The sequence below is a fragment of the Candoia aspera genome, chromosome 1 (assembly GCF_035149785.1).
Source record: "Candoia aspera isolate rCanAsp1 chromosome 1, rCanAsp1.hap2, whole genome shotgun sequence".
Taxonomy (NCBI): Eukaryota; Metazoa; Chordata; class Lepidosauria; order Squamata; family Boidae; genus Candoia; species Candoia aspera.
In genome coordinates this window covers 306,829,421-306,851,213 of record NC_086153.1, presented here as the reverse complement: position 1 = coordinate 306,851,213, position 21,793 = coordinate 306,829,421, and the positions used below count along the sequence as shown (strand labels likewise).

The following is a 21,793-nucleotide window of genomic DNA, read 5'->3' as shown; positions in this document are numbered from 1 at the left end:
GCTGCAACTATGGGGGGCAAGCGGGGCATGTGCCCCAGGTGCCGCGCTGGGGGAGGTGCCAAAATGGGCACAGAATCCATGTTTGACACAAACCCTAGTTGTGGGCCTGTCAGGAAGGGTAGGCTCTCCCTGGTTCTCTTAGGGATTGTTGTCTCCAGGGGCCATGGAGTACAGCCTTCTCAATTCTAACCACCTCTTCTTTGGAACAACATGTCTCCCAAGATCAGACAAACTCCCATTAATACTTGGCTTTTTAAGAGAGCTCTGGAATGGAACTATTACGTGTAGTATTTTTTGTTTGTACTGTATGTTTGCTTGATGCTTAATTGTTCCTCAGTGCTGAAGGTTTTATAATTGCAAGTGCAACTTATTATGTTGTTTATTCTGATTTTTAACTTTCATACTGTAAGAGGGGAATGGAAGCTGCTCAGAGTCCTTCTGGATTAAAGCGGCACATAAACCCAAACAAACAAACAATTTGGGATGTTTATCCAAGTCTTAAAGTATGAGGTGACCCATTACTTTTAGCTTTGTGTAAATAGTATCGTCTACCTAGGCAAATTATAGGTCAATACTGTAGCTGATGTAATATTCAGCTGCTTATTAGCCTCAGGAACACTGAACTGGTCTTTAAAAAAAAACAAGCAAAAAGGCCTGTTCTATTCAGGAAACCTCTGAATGGTTTAGATGATTGTCATTCACGTTTGGGAGAGTTTGGGATTTAAAGTATGTGACTGGTTCAGTCCTTTCTTCAGTACATTTTTGCTGCCTGCCTCTGGGACTCATTCAGTCTGTTCTATACTGCAAGGCCCAAGTGTCTAAGTTTAATGATATCATTACTTACTTTCAACTTGAATCATGATTTGTTCCTTGGTTTTGTGTTATATCCTTTTTGATAATTTAGCCAGTGAAAGTATACAGTGATAATATACCATGATATCCTCTGTATACCAGCTATTACAAGCCATTGAATTGTTTAAGAAGAGCTTGTCTCAACCTCCAATTTTTAAAAATTCTGTGAGATCCTAAGAGAGAATTCTACAGCCAGGATCCTGCAGAATGCCTTTCCTTTCACAGATTTTAAATGACATGCTTATATAGTCATATGGTAGACTGCAATATTTTATTGTGAAATTCCAATAAACCTCTTCTTTAAAATATTGGTTACATATTTTTTACCATCTACAAGATATAGCATTGCTAATTGTCAGAACTGGAAAATCTAAGTATTTAAATTATATGGAGACATAAAAGAAAAAGTGTTTGAAGTCTTTAGAAACCTGAATTTCTGTTTACTAGACTGTTCACTCCAACAGTCAATGTACAGAAGAATACATGTGCGTAAATCTAGTATCAAAATAGCAACATTGAGAAATCAGTGGGAGACAATCTCAGCCTCCCAGGATATTTCTGTGTTCAACTCAAAGTGGCTGTACTTCAATAAAAATTCCAAAGGGAGGCTGCAGTGCAAAACAGCTAAACCAGAATTTATTTGCATATGTAATTGGGTGGAGTTCCAACACAGATGAAGTGGGAATTATCTTTCCTACTATGGAAAACGGTTGTCCTCTTTTTGGTGTCAGATTAGCATAGTAAGAAAGAGAGTATTATTGTCCCTGATTGCTACATTTGCTTCTGCATAGAGCTGTCAGACTTAGAACTGTGTCTTATGTTTCCAAACTACCTTAATGCATATTTGCGTTTATGTGTGAGAACGAGCAACATTAATAAAATTTCAGGCATCTAGAGCATTGACTTTTCTCACAATGCTTTGTTACTGGATTGTTCTTTGTTTTGCTGACTTGAAATGGACTGCCTCCCTCAATTTCTCACAAACCCAATTTAACTGCGAAGCAATCTTTTTTTTTTTTTTTTCCCTTTGCATTGCTTGTTTTCTTCCTGTGTTTCTGGGCAAGTTTTCATCAAGTGATTCCCATTGCCTAAATAATTCCTCTGTGGGCCAGTATATTTTCTGAACACGGAGATCCTTTATTTTCCTCTATATAATTACCCTTGTGCATAGGCCATATTGTATTTCAAAGAAAGCTATCCAAAAGTCCTGGCTTTTGACTTTCTACCTATAGTCCAAATTTGGATTCCATTTACTTGCATTATCTGCACCTTTCTGCTTTTTTTCTGCTGTGAAGTCTATTTTCAAGTAGCTAATTATCCATGCATATGCCATAACCACAGGATGTTCAATTATGAAGAAAATAAGTGTCTTGATAAAGATTTTATGTACTGACAGTTTAAAGAAATAAGCCAATCAACTTCATTTCAAGGGGGGAAAGTGCCAACACCTATAAAGACTTTTCTTTACACAATATGGAAAACAACTGACAACAGCAAGGGTAGATCTGCCCACATCTGTCTCTTTGGCCCCTAAACAGTTTGGCTAGAGAGAAAAGAGAAACTGCTTATGCCCACTTTGGGGTCATATGCAATAGCAACATGCTCACGGAGCTTTTCCTGGCAATAGAATGACTAGAGAAGTCCTTACTCATGCTGTGTATTAAATTATATACCATGTAAAAAAGAGAGAACTTAGCTAATTATACATATTGTATTTTCATTGGTTATATTTTTCCTTGCATAGGTTATATTTGCATACATTTGGATTAGCATAAAATAGTATTTTAAAACATTTTTTATTGTTTTAAGGAAATAGGTACTGTACATACTGCATCAAGTGCTATTTTAATAATACATTGTACCAAGACCTGTGATTCAACTTGGAGAAGTTACCTGTGGCTATTTTTACAGTGAAAATAATCATTAAAAAAAAAAAAAGCATTCTTACATTAAGAATAATATATGCAATAATAAAATTTAATGAGTAGGCAAACATAGCTGAAAAAAATTGCTAATGTGTAAGTGGAGACAAACCAGTGCCTTATTTGTTGGATGCCTTTTCCTTTCTATATACATTTTTAGCTCTTTATAGAACTATGAATTCTGCAAAGGCCTGTTATGTTCTCTTGGTTAATTAATGAAGTCATTACAGTCCAAAAGGAATTAGATCATTGGCTAGGATTCCTCATCTGTAAACTATAATTGAACTATTTTCCCCTGTTTTTGTTTTTTCAGAAGGAATTCATTTTTGTCCTTAGAATTTAGAATTCAAAGTCTTCAGTTTCAGCCAATATAATGGACTTAAATTGTTAGTTATTTGTACTTGTAGAAATGCCAACATTAAAAAAAGGCATTGGCAGCTATTTCAGAACAAAGTGTACTATTTGGTGGGTTTACCTTGAAATATGTGTGCAGATGATCTAAAAGAAAGCTTAAATTGTTGTCCATCCCAAGAGGCCCATTTTAGAAAGGCCTAAGAGTAGTAACTCTGATGGATGAAGGAAGGGTTGGCCTAATTCAATTCAATTCAGTTCAGTACTATTCAGTTTATTTGATTTAGGCACTGCCCACCTCCAAACTGATTTGGGCAGCTCACAACAAAACAAGATTAAAAAATACAATAGAGATAAAAAGAAAATGAGCTGGAAATAATTCTTGCAGCTGGTGTTGCTTTTGAACCAGGGGAAAATACTGCAACCCATCTTGGGTCCTTGGGATTTTTAAGGAATTTTCTTCCTCTTCCCAGCATTCTTACTTCTTGGAATTCCAATTGCAGGCCTCCAAAAGGCCTTTGAAAAAGAGAAAATGTCAGATGATGGTAGCAGAAAGGGATAGCTTCTGTGATAATGAGATAGTGATGAGAATTTTATACACTGAAAAAAATTCCTCATTCTATGCCAATCTTAACTTTGCAGAAAGTCTCTCTTCAATCAATACTCCAGCGTTTATTACCCAACTATTTGTTGCATGGCCATCTGCTCATAGCTTCTGGTGCCACTTGGCTTCCCATCTAAGCATTATTTTCTCTTTTTTCATCAACTTAATTCCTCCAAACATAGTGCTAATCACTGTTTACCTATGTTATCTTCCTCATTTCTTGTGTAGTTCTCCTCTTCCATACCTTTTCCGTTCACTGTCCTGATCTTAGGCTTAGTTATATTTTCCCACATCAACTCCATTGTCCCTTTTCTAGCTAGCTGTCTGAACTCTTAACTTCCTGCTCATTAGTACATTTAGCTTTTATAAATTTTCTAGCCTTCATTCTGATTGTCTTTCCCTTACACTTTCTCTTACACAAAAACCAGAGCTCTTAAGAGTTAGAGATGTCATGAGTAAGGATGGCGAGCAGGGGGCTCCCATCCTTACTCATGACAAGAGATACTCAAATCTCTAGCTCTCCCTGTCTCACGATTTAACTGCTATAATATAACAGAAATCAAAGATTCAGTGATGAACAGAATGTTATATATCAAAAGTAGCTGCAGTAAGAGAGTATAAGAACTTCTTATTACATAAATGAACAAAAGTGTGATTTGATTTATATTATATGAGTACGGTGACCATAATTTCTTGGAAAAAATAAAGGACAAACCTGAAAAAGGGGCAAATCTGAAAGACGTTCATAATACATTCATCTAATAAAAATATCTAAAATCAAGCAGTATATGTAAATTTATTTTAAAAAGACAATTTCCATATTTTTCACACGAATGTGAAAGACTGCATTAAGTGATACCACTTGTACAGTAAAAGGTAAATGACCAAAATAAAGGACAAAAATGAGTTTTTGAAAAATACTGTTAATCTGAAGGACAGAATTCTGAAATAAAGGACTGTCCTTTATAATAAAAGATGTATGGTCGCTGTACAGTAAATATGAGTTATTAATCTCAGGATAAGGATTTGCTTGTTCTTTTTGTTCATGGCACTCCGCTGTACCCTGACTCATAGTATCACTGACCCCATGGGGTATTTGTTGTTTATTCGTTTAGTCGCTTCCAACTCTTCATGACTTCATGGACCAGCCCACGCCAGAGCTTCCTGTCGGTCGTCAACATCCCCAGCTCCCCCAGGGACGAGTCCATCACCTCTAGAATATCATCCATCCACCTTGCCCTTGGTCGGCCCCTCTTCCTTTTGCCCTCCACTCTCCCTAGCATCAGCATCTTCTCCAGGTGTCCTGTCTTCTCATTATGTGGCCAAAGTATTTCAGTTTGGCCTTTAATATCATTCCCTCAAGTGAATATCCTCATGGGATATTACAATATAGCATATCAATGCGTCCTCACCCTCATTATTTCCTCATTTTTTGAAGATGCCCTGGATTTGACAAAGTTTAATAGTTCTCAACATGAGTTCATTGTTGCCTCGCCTTCCAATATCTGTGTATTGTGAATTCCTGATGTATATGCAGCTATTCCAGCACAAAGCACACTGTTTGGGTATCTTGAAATACGTGTGCAGATCGTCTAAAAGGAAGCCACACATGTGGGGGGAGGGGGGGAGGAAGAGATCAAATAAACGGGAGTTCATTATACTTTTCCTTGAGTGGAATGAATTTTTCTCTGTTCTTTCAATCTCTGTTTAAATAGTTACATAGAATTCCTCAATTAGCTTGCTTTGAGTTGTTTTCTTTTTTCTTTTTGCAATACTATTCCATTTTGGTTTAAAATGTTTCAATTAAAAAAAATGGCTAGCCTGTTTGCTTTGCTCAAATTCTTCAGAGAAAAGTATTGATGAGTCAGATGCTGCTGATTTCCATCCAAAGTAATCTTTAGACTCTCCTGGCAGCAGGAACAAAGCACTGCCTGAGTCCAGCTATTCAGTAAATGGATCTTAATTGGCATAAGGCTAACCCCTTCGAAGCAGGATCCAAGCCATTGTCCTGATTGTCCCCTACCTGAACAGACTGTTCTGGCAGAGGTTCATTATTGATTCAAGCATTAAAAAAATGTGGAAAAAAAACATTATGTCATATTTAAATTCAACAAATAGACTTATAATAGGAATCAAGGTATAAGTGGCATTCTAAAAGTTTACCAAAAATGTGAATCAAAGTGAATACGGGCCCTTTTTTGGGGGGAGTTTTGTGGGAATTTAAAGGTTGTACAGATTTGCCCCATTTAATTAGTTTAAAACCATGATGTCCCGTGTTTCTGCCCAGTCAATCCGTTTTGCTTTGGAAGATTGCCTACAGAACTGGACAGTGAGTTGAAACTGTCTGAAGTGGGGAGGAAGGAGTGGCAGGCCCCTCATCACCAGAGCAGGGAGAGTTAAATCCTTGAAGAGCTGAAATTTTGTTTATGTTATTTAGTTTTTTATGTTGTTTTAAAACCTATTTTTGCTGCTTGAGTTATTTTGTGATTAGGCAGCCTTATAACTCAGATCAATCACAAATAAGACAAAATACATTTTTCAGGAAACAGCCAACCGAGTCCTGGCTCTTAAAAGTCTCCCTGTTTGTGACCATTGGGGAAACAAAAACTGCTCTTGCCTGCCATCTTGGCTGAATCAGGATTGTTGGGTAGAAAGCGAAATCACACAAGCCCAATCAAGAGTGGTGTCCTGCTGCCTGGAAAATGTGCAGGGCCCAGCAGTCTGCACATAGAATTGCCCTTGTAGGCTTTTGGGTGCTCTTCTTATATTGAGGCCTTCAAAGGGCTTACTGTAAAAGTGCAGAGACTAGTCCAGGCAGTCACCAGGAGTCAACACTGACTCGAAGGCAATAATAATAGTAATAGTAATAGAAGTAGTAGTAGTAGTAGTAGTAGTAATAATAATAATAATAATAATAGAAACATTATATGATTGATTGCCAAAGGCTTGACAAAATAAAATTGTTCTTCCCCCCCCCCCCCTTGTGTGTAAAAGATAAAAGAGTAGGCAGGCACCTGATGGATATTTCTGGGAAAGGTATTCTATTCTTAGCAGGAGTGAGGGAAAACATACCTCCTATTCCTTGAAATGAACAATCAAACCACATAGTCTGATTTTCTCTAACTCGGGCTGGCAGTGTGTGTCAGAGTCTCCGATCAAAGGTTCACCGAACCCCTTATCGGAGCATCTTCCGTCCTTCTCTCATCAGTGTGAACAGACTTCATGTCGCCAGATGGGAGAGGGGGCCAGACCGGAGTGCGAACTGAATTGTTGTGGCTAGGGGCTTATTCATCGGCTACCCCAAGGCCATGCAAGCAGGAAACATCAGAGGAGCCTCCTGGTATGGGAAGGGGGGTTGCATGCTTTAGTGGGAAGAGGGGTAGAGGGGAATTTAGAGAATGTAGTTTTAAATGCAGGTTTGAGCAGGAATGGGGCATTCGCAGCTTTTTTCTTGTACTGGTCATTTCACTTCTTTAAAACAGTGGAAAGAGCCTGGTCTCCTGACTGTCATTGAATGAATGCTTGAGTGTGCCAGTGCTTACAGTGATTCAGCAAGGAATGCACTGGCGCCTTAAAGTGGTCCTCAGGTATACATGAATTGTATTAGAACTTTTAACCGCCATCTGGATTCTATTTTATACTCATATCTTGTATTTATATTTATACTTTATGTATTATTTATGGTCTTACTGTATTTTAAATTTTTTAGCTTTGTTGTAAACTGCCCAGAGTCCCTCTTTCCGGAGGAGATGGGCGGTCGCAAAATTTGATAAATAAATAAATAAATAAATCTGGTCTAGTCTAAATATGACATTAAATAAAACCTTCTATTTAATATGTGCTGTTAAAAAATGTAAATAGTGGCAGAAAAGAGGATAATGTCTGACAGAACCATAGCATGAGGAAAAACAGGTTAATCTCACCAATTGTCATAGGTGGCAAGATTAACCCCTATTTTCTCATGCCACAGAACTGACAAAAATTGTTCCTTTGAATCTGTTATTGTCACTGTTAAAAAAAAATCTATTGACATTAGAAATTAGCAGTTCCATTAAAACATGTGCACACAAGCTGACACATGTCAGTTTACCCCATGTGAAAAGTTTGTTTCTTATGGGGCCTTTTCCAGTCCTGCTAAGCCTTTGACGATCAATCATATAATGTTTCTGTTACTATTAAATACTTTGGCTAGAGAGTCAATATTTTCATGAAGATGCTGCTTCAAGACGCCATCTTTATATGTAAACTGTTTAGAAGAAAGTTTGCCATGGCTACCTTGATTTTTCTCAAAAATGCTGCTCAAAAAAGAATATTTCATTTATTAGTGAACCTATCAGTCTAGGTCTAAGAAGGCAGACAGGGATGAGTATTTTCAACTTACTCTAATGCATGTACTCAGGGTTATTCCAGGTTTTGCATGTAGAATAGAAAAAAATACTGCATTTTACTTCTCCCATTAGATTTGAGAGCCCAGGAATATAATCTGGGCTTTTCCTACCTTAGAATATGGCCCCATACACAATCTCCTGGGAGCAAAGTCCTATTGAATATGCTTCTGAATAGATAAGAATAAAACGGGTGGAAGACTTAGGTGTCCATGAGAAGCTATGATCCCATCACTCACATCATCACATAATGATGTTAATTATGAAATTTGCATCATAACATGACATGATCAATGCAAATAACATAATTCAAATATTCTGTGCAATGTCATGGTGTGGATGATGTCACTTTCCTCCACCTCGATGTCCATGCTGGGAGAGCCATGTATATGTCACTAAAGTTAGATCATAATATAATTAGTGAATAAAATACTCTTTGAGCTGTTCAGAATAATACATTATTAGCAGAACACTGGCTCATTAGATCAATAAAAGGATGAAGACTAGCATCTTGAAGACTTAGGAAGATTTATTGATAAGCTTTTTTGCTTATTCCTGCATTGGTTTAGCTTTTCCTGTTTCTTTTTTAGACTTGTGTTCTGTCAGTCTTAAATTCTGCATTATGTATCTTCATTATATCTTGAACAATTACTAATTAATAAAAAAGCAAAAAAAAAAAGATTTATTGTTGCAGAAAAATATGTCTTCAAAGTACCAAAAGCCTCTGTTATTTGTTTTGCACCAGACTAACACTGCTGCCTTTCTGAAAACTGTTTGTATTATGCTTGATACAGTTGTGGGGGAGGAAGCATTTCTATTATTGTTGCTTCTGGAGCCCTGGAGTTTTATACAGTACACTTATTTTTTCTCTCTGTATGTTTGTAAATACCATTCCTTTAAAGGAGGAAAACAGTTTATTTGAGGGAATTTAATGTTTACACTTCTTCCCTGTTTGCTCATCTCTGAACTTAAGGAACATTCTATGTATGCTGCATAGTACATAGGAAGCCTTTAATAAGAGGGATTTGTGTAAATATGGCTATAACTGCAGAATAATTTAAGAATTTACCATATTCCAGACCAGACCAAGCCAGTATTATCCAAATAGGAAAGAGAAGGATGGCAGCTTTGTATCTTCCCTGTTTCTTAAACTGAACAACATGGGCTTGTTTCAGCATGTTACCTTTCTTCAGCTTCTCAGCCGCAGTATCATCCAGTGCATTTCGACATAATTAGTGAAAAGATGCCTAGGACTTTAACTACATTGAAAAGGAGAAGAAACTTTTTCATGAATTGTACCATGGAACTAAAGTGTATTTGTTTATTTTAAAATATGTGCGACTCACTTCTCGAGGTTGCTTCCAGCATAATTAGAATCCTACTGGAAAATACTGCAAAAATAAAAATGGAGGCAACAATAAAAGCAACAGTAAAAATAATATTTTAAAAAAAAACCTTCCCCAGCCCTGCTGTTGCTGTAAGCCAAATTTTCCCAAACTGGTAGAGTCAGGATATTTAAAGATAAAACATATCCCTAGACTGGACTGCTCAACAAATAAGAGTATTAAAATCTTTTGCCTAAAAGTATTTAGGAAATGTGCCAGACTGGGCCCCAGCATCACAGAGCAGGCCAAATTAAAATAGGCCCTGAGCCTAGGATTTGGATTTGTTTCTGAATTTGTGTTGTGTTGGATTTAGTTTCAGAACTTCAGTTACTTGCCTTGTAGTTATCTCCCAGTCTGGTTCATGGTTCACCCTCAGCAGATCAGGCTCAGAAGGGTGAAAGAGGCTGCAGGTATTTTGGTGTGTGGCACAAGTTTTCTTTGTATTCCACAAAGAAGTTACAGTAAGGCTTTAAGAAGAACAGATAGCTAGTTATACAGCTGGAACGTCCTTGACAGCTGTTGGAAATCTTTGCATTTCATAAGAGTAGAATACCATCATTTTAAAATATTCTATGAGCTGAGACTTCTTTGAGAAATTAGAATGTTTATAAGCATTCTGTGACATCACTCAGCCAATATCAAAAGAGAGATAATAAATTATTTGTAAATCATCTGAAAGTTGTGGGGTCTCATTTATTAGATAAATCACTAGTCATTGTATCGAATGTTAAGAAATGTAATCAATAGTTTGGGGATAAGTTTGTAATTTATTGTCTGTCTGTTTCCTCCCTCCCTCCCTTCCACCCCTACTATCCAGGCAATGTCTCTTTTCTGAACTTTGAGGTTCTTTCTCTAAGATTGTAAGTCTGGCACCTTTAGATAGCATAACATTTATCCTTTAAAAAAAGAGAGTGAAATTCCATGTATCATTCATTATATTTATTTTTAGATCCTGCCAAAGGGACTTGCGCCGACAAAAATGGAATCAAGGGATGTCAAAAGTATACTTTTAATAAATGACTTCATATTTGTAGGAAGATTGTAGCACTATATTGCTACATGTTTGGAAGTAGAACTGCCAAATTAATGTCATGGTTACTTGACAGAATATGTAGTTTAATTTAGCCTTCCCTATCAGGGTCCATCCAGATGTATTGAGCTGCAATTCCTTAAATTCAACCAACAGAGTCATGCTGGCTAGGATTATTGGGAGAGTAGTCCAATGCACATGGAGGGCACCAGGTTGGGAACTGGTTTATGGCTTTCCTGGTTTGTTCTTCTTGATATTCAGAACGAATGGTATGCATAATTTCCTAATGATCCTGTAGGATAAATAGTGTGTATTGATTCACAGTTATGAGGGAATATCCATAGCCAGTGTGGCTTCCAGTCTATTCTAATATAGTTTTCTGAATGGTTCTCCATCCATTTATATGCAGTGAAATGGCTGGTACTGCTCTAGTTGATGGATCAGCAATCCATAATATTTTACTGAGCAGTTCTAAATATGCTTCCTTGGATAACAGCCCATCTGTGTTTAGTAGGACTAGTTTTAAGAAGCATGCAAACAGTTCTAAATTGGGAAACACCTATCTGCAACATGTTTGCTCATAATTCAAATTATTTGATCATTTGTAAGATCTGAAGAAATATAAATAAATAAGCCTAAGGCTTGCCTTAATTGAAATCCACATTTACTATTATCTAATTGTTGTTTTCAGGTGGTACACCAAAAGACGCAAATAAATAACTTACCTTTAAACTGTAAACATCCGTTTGAAAACTAACTCAATATGATGCTCTTTCAAACTTTTCAGCTGTGCTTACTTGGTAATAGTTATATGCAGTAGTTATACATTCTTAAGGTTCAAGCAAAGATTTATAGGTAAAGGTTGTAATCAGTATAAAAACCCGAGGATACCAATGCTAAACCTCAATCTGTGATTTAAACTATGTTGCCTACCTGTCCTGTGGATCACGGTGATTCAGCAAAGTTTGGGAAACCAATAATTGGAGATTGGAATGATTGTAGTTAATGGAATAAGAAGCTGGCTATTATTGATGGTTGGATTTTAGAAAACTCATTTGTTAATTTTTGTTCTCATATTTGGCACGTGGAAGTAATTTCCCCTTATGGCAGCGCAGTTAATGATGATGGAGAATGTTCACTTCATACTTGCTTAGGAGAATCTGCATAGGGTTGCAGTTCTGAGTCAAAGAATGTATGTCAGGGGTAAGCAGCTTTTTCATTTTCTAATCATGGGTGCCATTAAGCAGTTGTACATGTGCTGCCCGAATTGTGACACATCAAGGCTTTTATGGTGTGATTTGTAAATCACTCAGAGTCTTAGAAAATGGAGTGGGATATAAGCCGAAGTAATCAGTCAATTAATCACTCTTAAGAATAATTGTAAGAAACTGCCTTATGTAATGGGTCAGGACTCAGCTGTCTAGTTGTGTATTGTCTACTGTGATTGAAAGTGGCCCTCCAGGCTTTTAGACAAGATTTTTTTTTTTAGTCAGAGAAGTAGGGGCTAGAACCAAGGCTTCACATAAAACATGTCCTTTCTCCCTGTTTCCTCCCATCTTGGGGTAGAGACAGGGGTAAACATTTTCCTTTTCCTCATTCTTGTTCATACCAAGGGAGACTTTCTGTGTTTTATTATGTCTTAGCTGTGGTGCCCCAATTATGGAATCCCTCTTCCAGGGAGGCCCATGTGTCATTTTTTCTGCCAAATTAAGAGCTGGCTACTGATCCAAACTTTGTGGATTTATTGGTTATAAAAGATCTGTGCTTTGCCTCTTGAAATATCTTTTGCTTTATTGTTACTTTATTTTATTTTTGTTTGATTGATTGATTGATTATATTATGACCTGAATTACACAAAGCAATGTACAAGTACATTTATATCAAATGTTTTCTGTATTTCACTTCTCTGGGGGGAGGGGGGAAATGGGAAGTAGCAAAATTTGAAAAATAAATAAATAAATAAATTTAAACTTTTCATCTGAATAAGGAAAAAAAAAACCAAACCAATAAGTTGAGAAAAAGAACCAAGGCAAAATGGTGACTGAATAAAGGTGAAGGCTGAATCAGAGTATGTTCCTCCATCAGAAGAAATAACATTGCAGGAAAATTGGGCTCACCTTCACCCCTGTAGTTGTCTTGCACTTTTCTCAAATATGTACCAGGAAAGAGGAACCACCAAAGCAAATCTGTAAGCTCACAGGCAGTGTGGAAGAAAGGAAAACAAGGAAACTCACATTACATGAGTTGGTCTGCTTGTGTGGCGTTAGAATCCCCTTTGTATATGGTGCATGTGTACATGGTACACATGTGTACATGGTGTATATGTGAAGGGATGAGTTTGGAATTTTAACTGGTAGTGCTCACAACCATATATCTAAAGTCTTGTTTTCATAGAGTTTATACTTATATTTGGATATGCCTAATCTCCAAAGATGTATGCATAATCTCCAAACGTGTGATCTATTATTGAAAAATGTAAATTGCACATAAACTATTTATATATGGTTGAGTGCATCTATGTAAACCTTGAATGCACTCCTAGGGAGAAATTTAATTTTCAGTTAGCAAGCAAGACTCTAGTCTCTTCTTTAGAAAAGCATGCATCCATTTGTGCACTTACTAAATATCTGTAAGGAGATAGATATTAGGAAAAGATGATCTCAATATTGTTAAAGCCAAAAGTATGTAGCAAAATGTATGAGAAATGGATATGTGAAAACTAAAGAAATAGAGATTTGTTTTAACTGACTACAATCTCCAGATTATAAATAGATTAGAATTAGCTTGTCAGGTCTTTCACGGTATGTTTCTGAATGTTTCCAACTGCAGATAGACTTTTGAAAAATTACTGTACTGCACTTAAGGCTAATAATAATTATTATATAATCTTTCTTTTAAAGTAATTATAGAGATACATTGGGCAGAACCATCACACATCCAAACTTCTCTTTAATAAAGCTCATATTCATAATGCCTAAAGCTGCTTTTTAGCATAGAAGGAGAGCAATGAATTTGGTAAAATTGTTGATTTTATATACTGTAAAATTTTAATCTTTCTGAGGGATTTCCATGGAAATTGAATAATGTAAATTCCTAGTAGCCACCCAAAGTCATTGGGAGTCAAGCAACACACAAAATTATTGTACTGAGCTCAGTACAATAATTTTGTATGTCACCTGACTCCCAATGACTCTGGGTGGCTACTAGGGATTTACATAAATCCCTCAGAAAGATTAAAAGAACAGTAATTTTACAGTATATAAAATCAACAATTTTACAAAATTCATTGCTCTACATCCATGCTGAAAAAGCAGGTTTAGGCATTTTGAAAATGAACTTTATTGAAGAGAAGTTTGGATGTGTGATGGTTCTGCCCAATGTACAGTAGACTCTCAGTTAACCAGAACTCAAGCAACGGGCACTCTCAAGCAACCAGCAAAAAAAAATCAAATCAATAGTACAGTAGACTCTCAGTTAACCAGAACTCACTCTCAAGCAACCGGCAAAAAAATCAAATAAATAATACTTTAAATAAAATTTAATAGTAACTCTCAAGCAACCAGAAACTACATTTATCTGGCGTCTACCAATCCCCATGGGTGCCAGTTAACTGAGAGTCTACTGTATCTCTGTAATTACTTTAAAAGAAAGATTGCAATCCTTGTGAAAGAGGGATTTCTCTAATAAGAGAACACAAAATGATACCACTATAAATATTTTTCCTGTTATGTTTAAATTGTGTATAAAGTATTGTCACAACAGATGGTAAAATAATCTAGTCCTGTTTAGCTTTGGGAAGTCTTTAGGAATATCTAGGAAGAAAGCAGCTGGCATAGCTGTTCCTTTTTTACTGAGAAAACTTCAACTACATGCCCTCATTGTCACTAGGAATAAAGCTCAGCTTGAGGAATGATTTACCTTTACCTTTTTGTAAAATACACAAAATTGACTGCACAGTTTGTCATTCCCTCTACAAATCTGTTTGGTTTGAGAACCTATTATTTTCCAGATAGGCCTCTGGCTAGCAGAGAAGCAAGCTTTTCTGAGTGCCTAACTGTGATCTGTGTTTTCACAAATAATCGTTCCAATCCAGTGTCCTGTGAAGGATTGTTGATTGTGGCCCACGTGTCTAAAATCTGAATGCTGTTATCAGTCTTTCCTCTTGCTATAAAATTTGATTCCATTCTCCATGTCTTTCATGACTGCTCAGGTGTTGCCAGCTGCACTTCTAAGGGTCAGGAACAATGAAGCGAAGCTGATGTGATGACATTCTGGATATGCCAAGGAGTCACTGAAGTGCATTCATGAATACTTCATAAGACACATACAATGAAATGGATCCTCACTAATACCATTAAAAATCCATTCTTTCTTTAATGCTGAATTCTTTTCTTAGACAGTGGATATTCAGATGGGGCTTTGTCTTTTTATTTGGCTTATAGAACATTTAGACAACAACAGCAGTTATAATAACAATAATATGCCAATTATAATCCCCCCCCCCAAAAAATCCTGCTTAAAGTTGTCCAAATATATGAGTTGTGCTGTTTTGAAACAAACTTTTTATTGTGTATGCATCATGTTACAAATAAGATATTATCTTTGCCTTGAACAGGGGCAGACAATAATATCACTGTTTGTCATAGACAGTAATGACTTGGTGCTATGCAACCATGCAACCTTCTTTATGCCACAGCAGCACCCAATAATGTTGTGGAAGCTGCCATGGTCTTTCACTGCCCCCTTTGTCTTAAGGGGCCCTACATAGCTGACTTCCTGAAGAACTTGCCTTTGGTCTGATCAGGTAGTAAAAATAAATGGAAAATTGATTCATTTGTTCAGGAAAAATGCAACTTGTTTTTCATATATGCTGTGGAAAAATAAAACAATATTGCATTTAGCAACAACACATTTGCTCATAACTTCATGGATGAGTTTTTTAAAAAGTACATTTTATTTCCTCAGCATCTACCAAATAATGACAAATACCTGAGTCCATGGCTCCTATACCATCTGTTATTTACAATAGCCCACAGCATACCAGGATAGCTGCAAGTAAAATAATTTGGATTAGGGAAAGGGATAAAGACTGGTCCAAGGATATACAGGATCAAACCCTCACTTTGCACCATGCAGTATCTTTCAAGCCTTTTTCAAGTAATCGTTATGGAAATACTTTGGGGTAATCTGCACGTAAATTGGTCTGAGAGCAATGAATTAAAGGTATTATGATTAGAAAACTGAAGACTTCACCCCCTCAAAAGTGTGAAGGCATGGCTTTAAAAAAGGCAGGAAAAAGAGTGTTTTTTTCCTCCTAAAATCTAATTTTATTTTAGAAAAATTGAAATATGAATATGTTCTAATTAAATGATACAGAAAAGAATTAAGATGTGAAAGAAATTGGTATGCCTTTGAAATATACCAAATCAAGAAATAAACTTACAAGTCAAGGAGTAGAAAGTTTGTTTCAATAAAGGCAAATATTTCATTTCTAAAAGCCGTTGAAATAACAGAAATGATTAAAAGAAAGAAGCTGCTATACTTTAATTTCAGAAAATGAAATTGCTCGGACAGCTGTACATGTGGCAAAATATGTATATCTAAGCCTTATTTAACACCTTTTTCTCCCTGAAAATTAATGCTTTCTATCTAATGTATCTATCAGGCATCTTCCTTCCTTTAAGTACAATGTTGATTGTTTCTTACATCTGCAGTGTCAATTTTTTGTATTAAAGCTACATTCCTTAAATTAAAACATTGCAAAGTAAATTCAAGCCATAAATTACCTACATAAGCTATAATTTTCATATCTATGTACATACTTTGATAAGCAAACCAAGTTTACATAATGCATTTCATAAAATAAGTGATTAAAGGATGCTTAAAAATAAGCAATGCATGTTTAACTTCCCTGGCTTTTTAAAAAAACAAAGCAAAACCTCATAAGATGTTTTTCCCCCACTGCTTCAAAATTTGTGGAAATTTTACATCTCTACAGTACCTTAAATTATAAACCATATTTATATAAGTGTAATCCAGGGTAATGCTAAAAATTTGACCAATAGCTTTTATTCCCTTATACCTGTATAAGAATCTTTCTCTAGCTAGAATAGTGTGTGGGATGTTTTCTTGTATTCCCAGCTATGCTGCTGTAGTCAATATTTTGTATCTCTGTGAAGTAAAAAAGAAATCAGACCATAAAAGAATGTTCTTAGAACTTTGACCACAGGTAAGCTCCACTGACTCCATTGTAACGTTGTGCATCAGAAGCAGTGGATAGGCAACGTGGCAATCTCCTTGCTTTGGATTTCAGACCCTATCAGACCTAGCCAGCATGGCCAGACCTATATTTATATTTATTTATTTATATTTCGAATTTTGTCCCTGCCCATCTCACTCGAAGAGCGACTCTCAGGTGTTGGAGATGTGGGGATTCTATCTAAAATAACTGGTGGGCAGCAGTTTCTTACTGCTGATGTATAGGATTCCTGTTCAAGACTGTAATCCTATAAGATCAGGCCAAAGACCTATCTAACACAGCATCCTGCATCTTAGGCTATCCAACCAGATGACTCTTGGAAGGCCACAGACAGTATTGTAACTAAAATCTTTAATAAAATTTATGAAAAAAAAGGCAGCCCACAGACAGAACACAATGACTATTGCCCTCTCCAGTAACTGAATAAATATCCAGAAGTTAAATACTAATTTAACTTCATTAATCTAATCCACTATTAGTATCCACTTCTAATCCATCAGATTAGTATTTAACATAATGTAAATTATATAGCCTAATCACAATAAATTAAATTCTGTTTGGGCAACAAATTCTATATGCTGTGTAAAGACTTATTATACACGCTTGCCTGAAAATATTCCCCACTGAACTCAGGTTAATTTTGAATATATTTGTATTACATTAGTTCATGAATTGGGTTTGACTTGGGAAGTCTTGGATTCAAATCTCCTATTAGTTATAAAGGCCTATATTGTGCTTTAGGCAACTGGCTGTCTAATTAACTACATTAATTATCATATATTGGTAAGGACTAAATTCAGTAGCCAAGTTTATTCCACTTAGAGCTCTGTGATAGGATGAAATAGAAATAATCTAATTTTTAATTATTATCAGTACCAATGTATTTTTATGGCTAACCCCACTTCATTGTATATATGCTTTTTAAAACCTAAATTACAGTTGCTTTAGAAAGTGACAAAAGGAAAATAATCCTTATGAACTAAAAGGAGTTTTGGGAGTTGGAGTGGGAGGGACTATCCCTAGAACTACTGTAAAGAAGTCTTCATGCAAGGTTATTATAACAGGCCAGTGATTACAGGGTTTGAAATTTATATTTTATATACACTTTCCTTAATTGAGTTTAATATATTGACACAGCAGCATGCATTTTACTTGGTAAAACAAAGACTGGTTGATTGGCAACTGCCAAGAGATAGTGGCTTCCATCCATGTTAAGTCATTTTAATTCCTGATCTTCATCTCAAGTGTCTTAAAAGCTAGAGAGAAGCCTTTAGCTCAGTGGTAGAGCATCTGCTTTGTTTGCAGAAAGCATTGGTGTCTCTAGCTAGATCTTGGAAAGGTCCTTGCCTAAAACCCAGCAAAGCTACTGTAAATGGGTTCACGTATCATGTTAAGCCTGATTTGGTTAACAGTTGTGAGCCATACTTAGCTGGATATACTCAGCATGTTAAGCCAAAAAAACCAAAATTTATAAACCACAGTGGCTGGATCCACACAACACTCAAATTAAATGTTAATAACACTGAATTGCATGGACCAGTGAGAATTTAAGGCAGCTTTATATGAGCCTGTTGGCTACTGCTGAATTATAGTATTTAGTGGGAAAGCACAGCAGAATATATTACTTGAGGTAGTGGAGAATGTCCTATGGTATAAACTGAGTTTCTTGGTAATTTCCTTCTCATTCTGGGTTAAAAGAGCTCCTCAGTTCATAAACTTTGTGTTTGGTAGGACTCAACTGAGTGTGTTATCTTTTACAGCTCCCACCATTCCTATTTGTCCTGCTGGAGCGCCCTGGCCAAGTCCGGCTATAATTATTGCAGCGTGTTGTGCCATACCAGTGTTCCTCTTTCTAGTTTTCATCATTTGCTACAAAGCCATAAAAAGGTAAGTCTTTGTTAGCATATTCAAACCTGATGCTACAAGATGAGCTCTTTCCTGAATATACCAGCATGTAGATACTGGACTGTTGTAAATGGGTTCAGATAGCATGTTAAACCTGCCTTGGTTAACAGCTGTGAGCCACAATTAGCTGGATATAATCAGCATGTTGAGCCAAAAAGCAAAATTTAGATGGCTGGATTCACAACACTCAAACGAAATGCTAACTGAGTTGCATGGATAAGAATCTTTTAGAGATTGTACAGTTCTCTAAAAAGGATACAGTAGTTACAATTTCTGAATCTACTCATTGCACACAGAAGTCCTCCATTGGCTCTGCCACTACTTCTGACCGAAAAACAAACACAGAGCTATTGATTTCAGGGGGACTTTGGCCAGATAGAATGAGAACACCGAGCCCTGGGGGAAGAAGCTGCAGGCTTGGTCACTGGACTGTTTGGGAGAGATGTACAGTTTGGGTTTTTCGTATGCCAGCATCAACCGCTTGAGCAGAGCTGGCTGGGGAATTCTGGGAGTTGAAGTCCACCCACCTTAAAGTTGCTGAGGTTGAGAAACACTGCTCTAAATGGTTGATACTGGCAGGAGGAGAGACACAGCATGGGCTGCTCCCATGCAGCCTGGGCGTTCTTACAGAATAGTGGAGCAGGTGCTATGTTACAAGAGTCGAGTGCCACTTAGGTTGTGTAAGAGCCAGGCTTAGAGGAAGGGCCCTTCAATGAATTATGCAATTCTACCTGTACCCTGTAGCTGGGAAATCATACATTAGAAATGTGTATGCATTTATATTTCCCACTTGCACACAAAATTAGCATGTCCGTGATGTTACAAATGAAGTGTAATTTGAGTTGTTGCTCTCTATTTATATAGCAGCCAGAATTCTTAGAGAAGGTTAGAAACCATACCTTACAGTACATTCTTACCTACCTTTTTTCACCCTAGAATAGACCACATCTTATTCTGCCAGAATAGTATTCTATATTCAGACTGTTTAGTGGTAGTCCATCTCCTGCAGATCCAATTTCTTCTTCCTGTAGCACTGTCTGGGACAAAGCCAGAGACTGGACCCAGTTAAGATTAGGAAAGTGTTCTGTGGGCTTTGAGTTGGAGACATTAGATTATTTGGGGAAGGGAGAGATACCACTGCAGTTCAACTATTTTGCAGCCAATTTTAGTGTCCAGCTCTTTTCTGGAATAATATTACCTCAGAATATTGATTCACTTGGGTTTTTATAAAGCAATTAAGACCTGCTACAGGGACAATATGGAACACGTGAACCATAGTTGCCCAGGTCTGGTTTAAATTAACATTATGAGGAAGTGAATATGTGTAGCTCAGGGTTGGCATGTTGTATTGTTGGAATTCTTGTAATTGATTTTTGGGATGCAGATATTTCATTACCCTACTAGGTAACATCAGTGCAGAAATTTTAGAGAAGTGAGATTCATTGTTTGGTGGGATTATATATTCTTACTTGCCTACTTTGCCTGTGCTTGGATGGAAAAGTCCTACGGGTAGATATTTTTTTTGCAAATGACTGATGCCTTGTTGGTAATAGATCATCTATTTGATTGTTAAGGTGGTAGATCTGTCTTTCATCTGTGTGTTGGTTGCTACCTGTGTGATTGGTAGTATTGATGGCTGTGTCAGGGGATTGCTCATTGGGAGGGTGTTATTCTTTTCCTGTCATTAAATTCTAGTTGTGTTTGAATTATTAGATTGATAAGGAGATAGCTGTAGTTTATCTAGGTGTCAGCTGATTGCTTTGGAATGAACTAGAATGTTGTATGTTGAGCTGATAAGCTAAAGTTGGGTCTTAGACTATACCTTTGGGTAGACCCATAATAGGGTTTAAGCCTATATGTCTGTGGATCACTGCTTGCTGTTGCAATTTGAAAACAGAGTGAATGGGGTTTTTAATATAAAAAAGAGAATGCATGATTTTTTAAAAAAAAAATTGCAATGGAAATTCCTATAGATAATTAAGTTTTGAGCTCATTTTGTGAGGCAGTTTTTTATACAACACATCATAAGATTAGGCTTAAGTGCCTTGCTATGGCATTGAACCACATCAGATATTTTCATCTTATTTTAAAATTTAGGGTTTAGTTAATATACTGTGCTTCAGATGATTTTAAACCTAGCAAGAACCAGTTTTCTCTTGTCTGAGAAATTTATCCATATTTCGATTGTTCTCTTCCACCTTGCCTTTATGTTACTGAAGATGCATCTAAGTAAAATCCTCTAAAAATTGGCTCATGAATACTGTACATACAAAAGTGATTTATAAAATTTGTATTTTAAATAGACAATGCAATCTGATATCTGCAGAACAAATGGGTGTCCTTCTTATACTTTAAGAAGACCGTGACTGATGCAGGAAATGTTTTTTGCCAGGTGGTCACATATAGTGCAAACTTATGTTGAAAATACTGATGACTGTTCTAGCTTTTCATAATTTGGACTCAGATGAAGTGAATCCAACACATGCAACAGCCTTTTTCAAATCTGTTACAATTTAATGTCTTTCTGCAATTGCAGCTGATCTGTTTGTCATATGAAAATAAGTAAAATAAAAAGTTGGCAGTTGATATATCATTTCCCTGTTTAATGAGAGGCAAACCCTATTTGGGAGTCAAGATTACCTTTTGGTCCTTGGTAATTCTGTGATTCTTAGTGGGTTTGTCAGCTTACAGATGGAGAGTCACTCTCCTTTAAAGAGAAAGGCCTAGGAGCAGCATTTTCCCCCCTCATCCTTCCCTTCCCCTCGCCCTTTTACCTATCTTCTGCTGCCAACCTGGGCTGTTCTTGAAAAGCTGAAACATGACTTGGTTGGTATTTGGAATTCCACGGCTGTAGGCTAGAAAGCCATGACAATCCACTTCTGTATTGCTGCCAAGAAGACTACATGGATGTGTCCATACAGTTTTCTTTGCTTCTTACTCCGTTCTGCAAGCAGAATTCCAAGTATACCACACAGCAGAACGCTCAAGAATGGGTAGTAATCATTATGAATGTGGTGCCTTCTACATAATCAATCACTGCAAAGGCCAGAGAGAATCTTTGAGTTGCAACCTGGCAATCTGTTTTCTCATTGCACAACAT

General features: G+C 36.6%; 1 protein-coding gene across 1 annotated transcript in view; it reads left to right on the top strand.

Moving 5' to 3' along the window:
- Window positions 1-21,793, top strand: part of PRIMA1 (proline rich membrane anchor 1) — a 66,286-nt gene that overhangs the window by 24,821 nt on the left and 19,672 nt on the right. Inside the window, exon 3 of the mRNA XM_063293717.1 lies at window positions 18,549-18,675. Within this exon, the coding sequence (XP_063149787.1) occupies window positions 18,549-18,675 (127 nt within the window). The remainder of the gene's footprint in view (window positions 1-18,548; window positions 18,676-21,793) is intronic.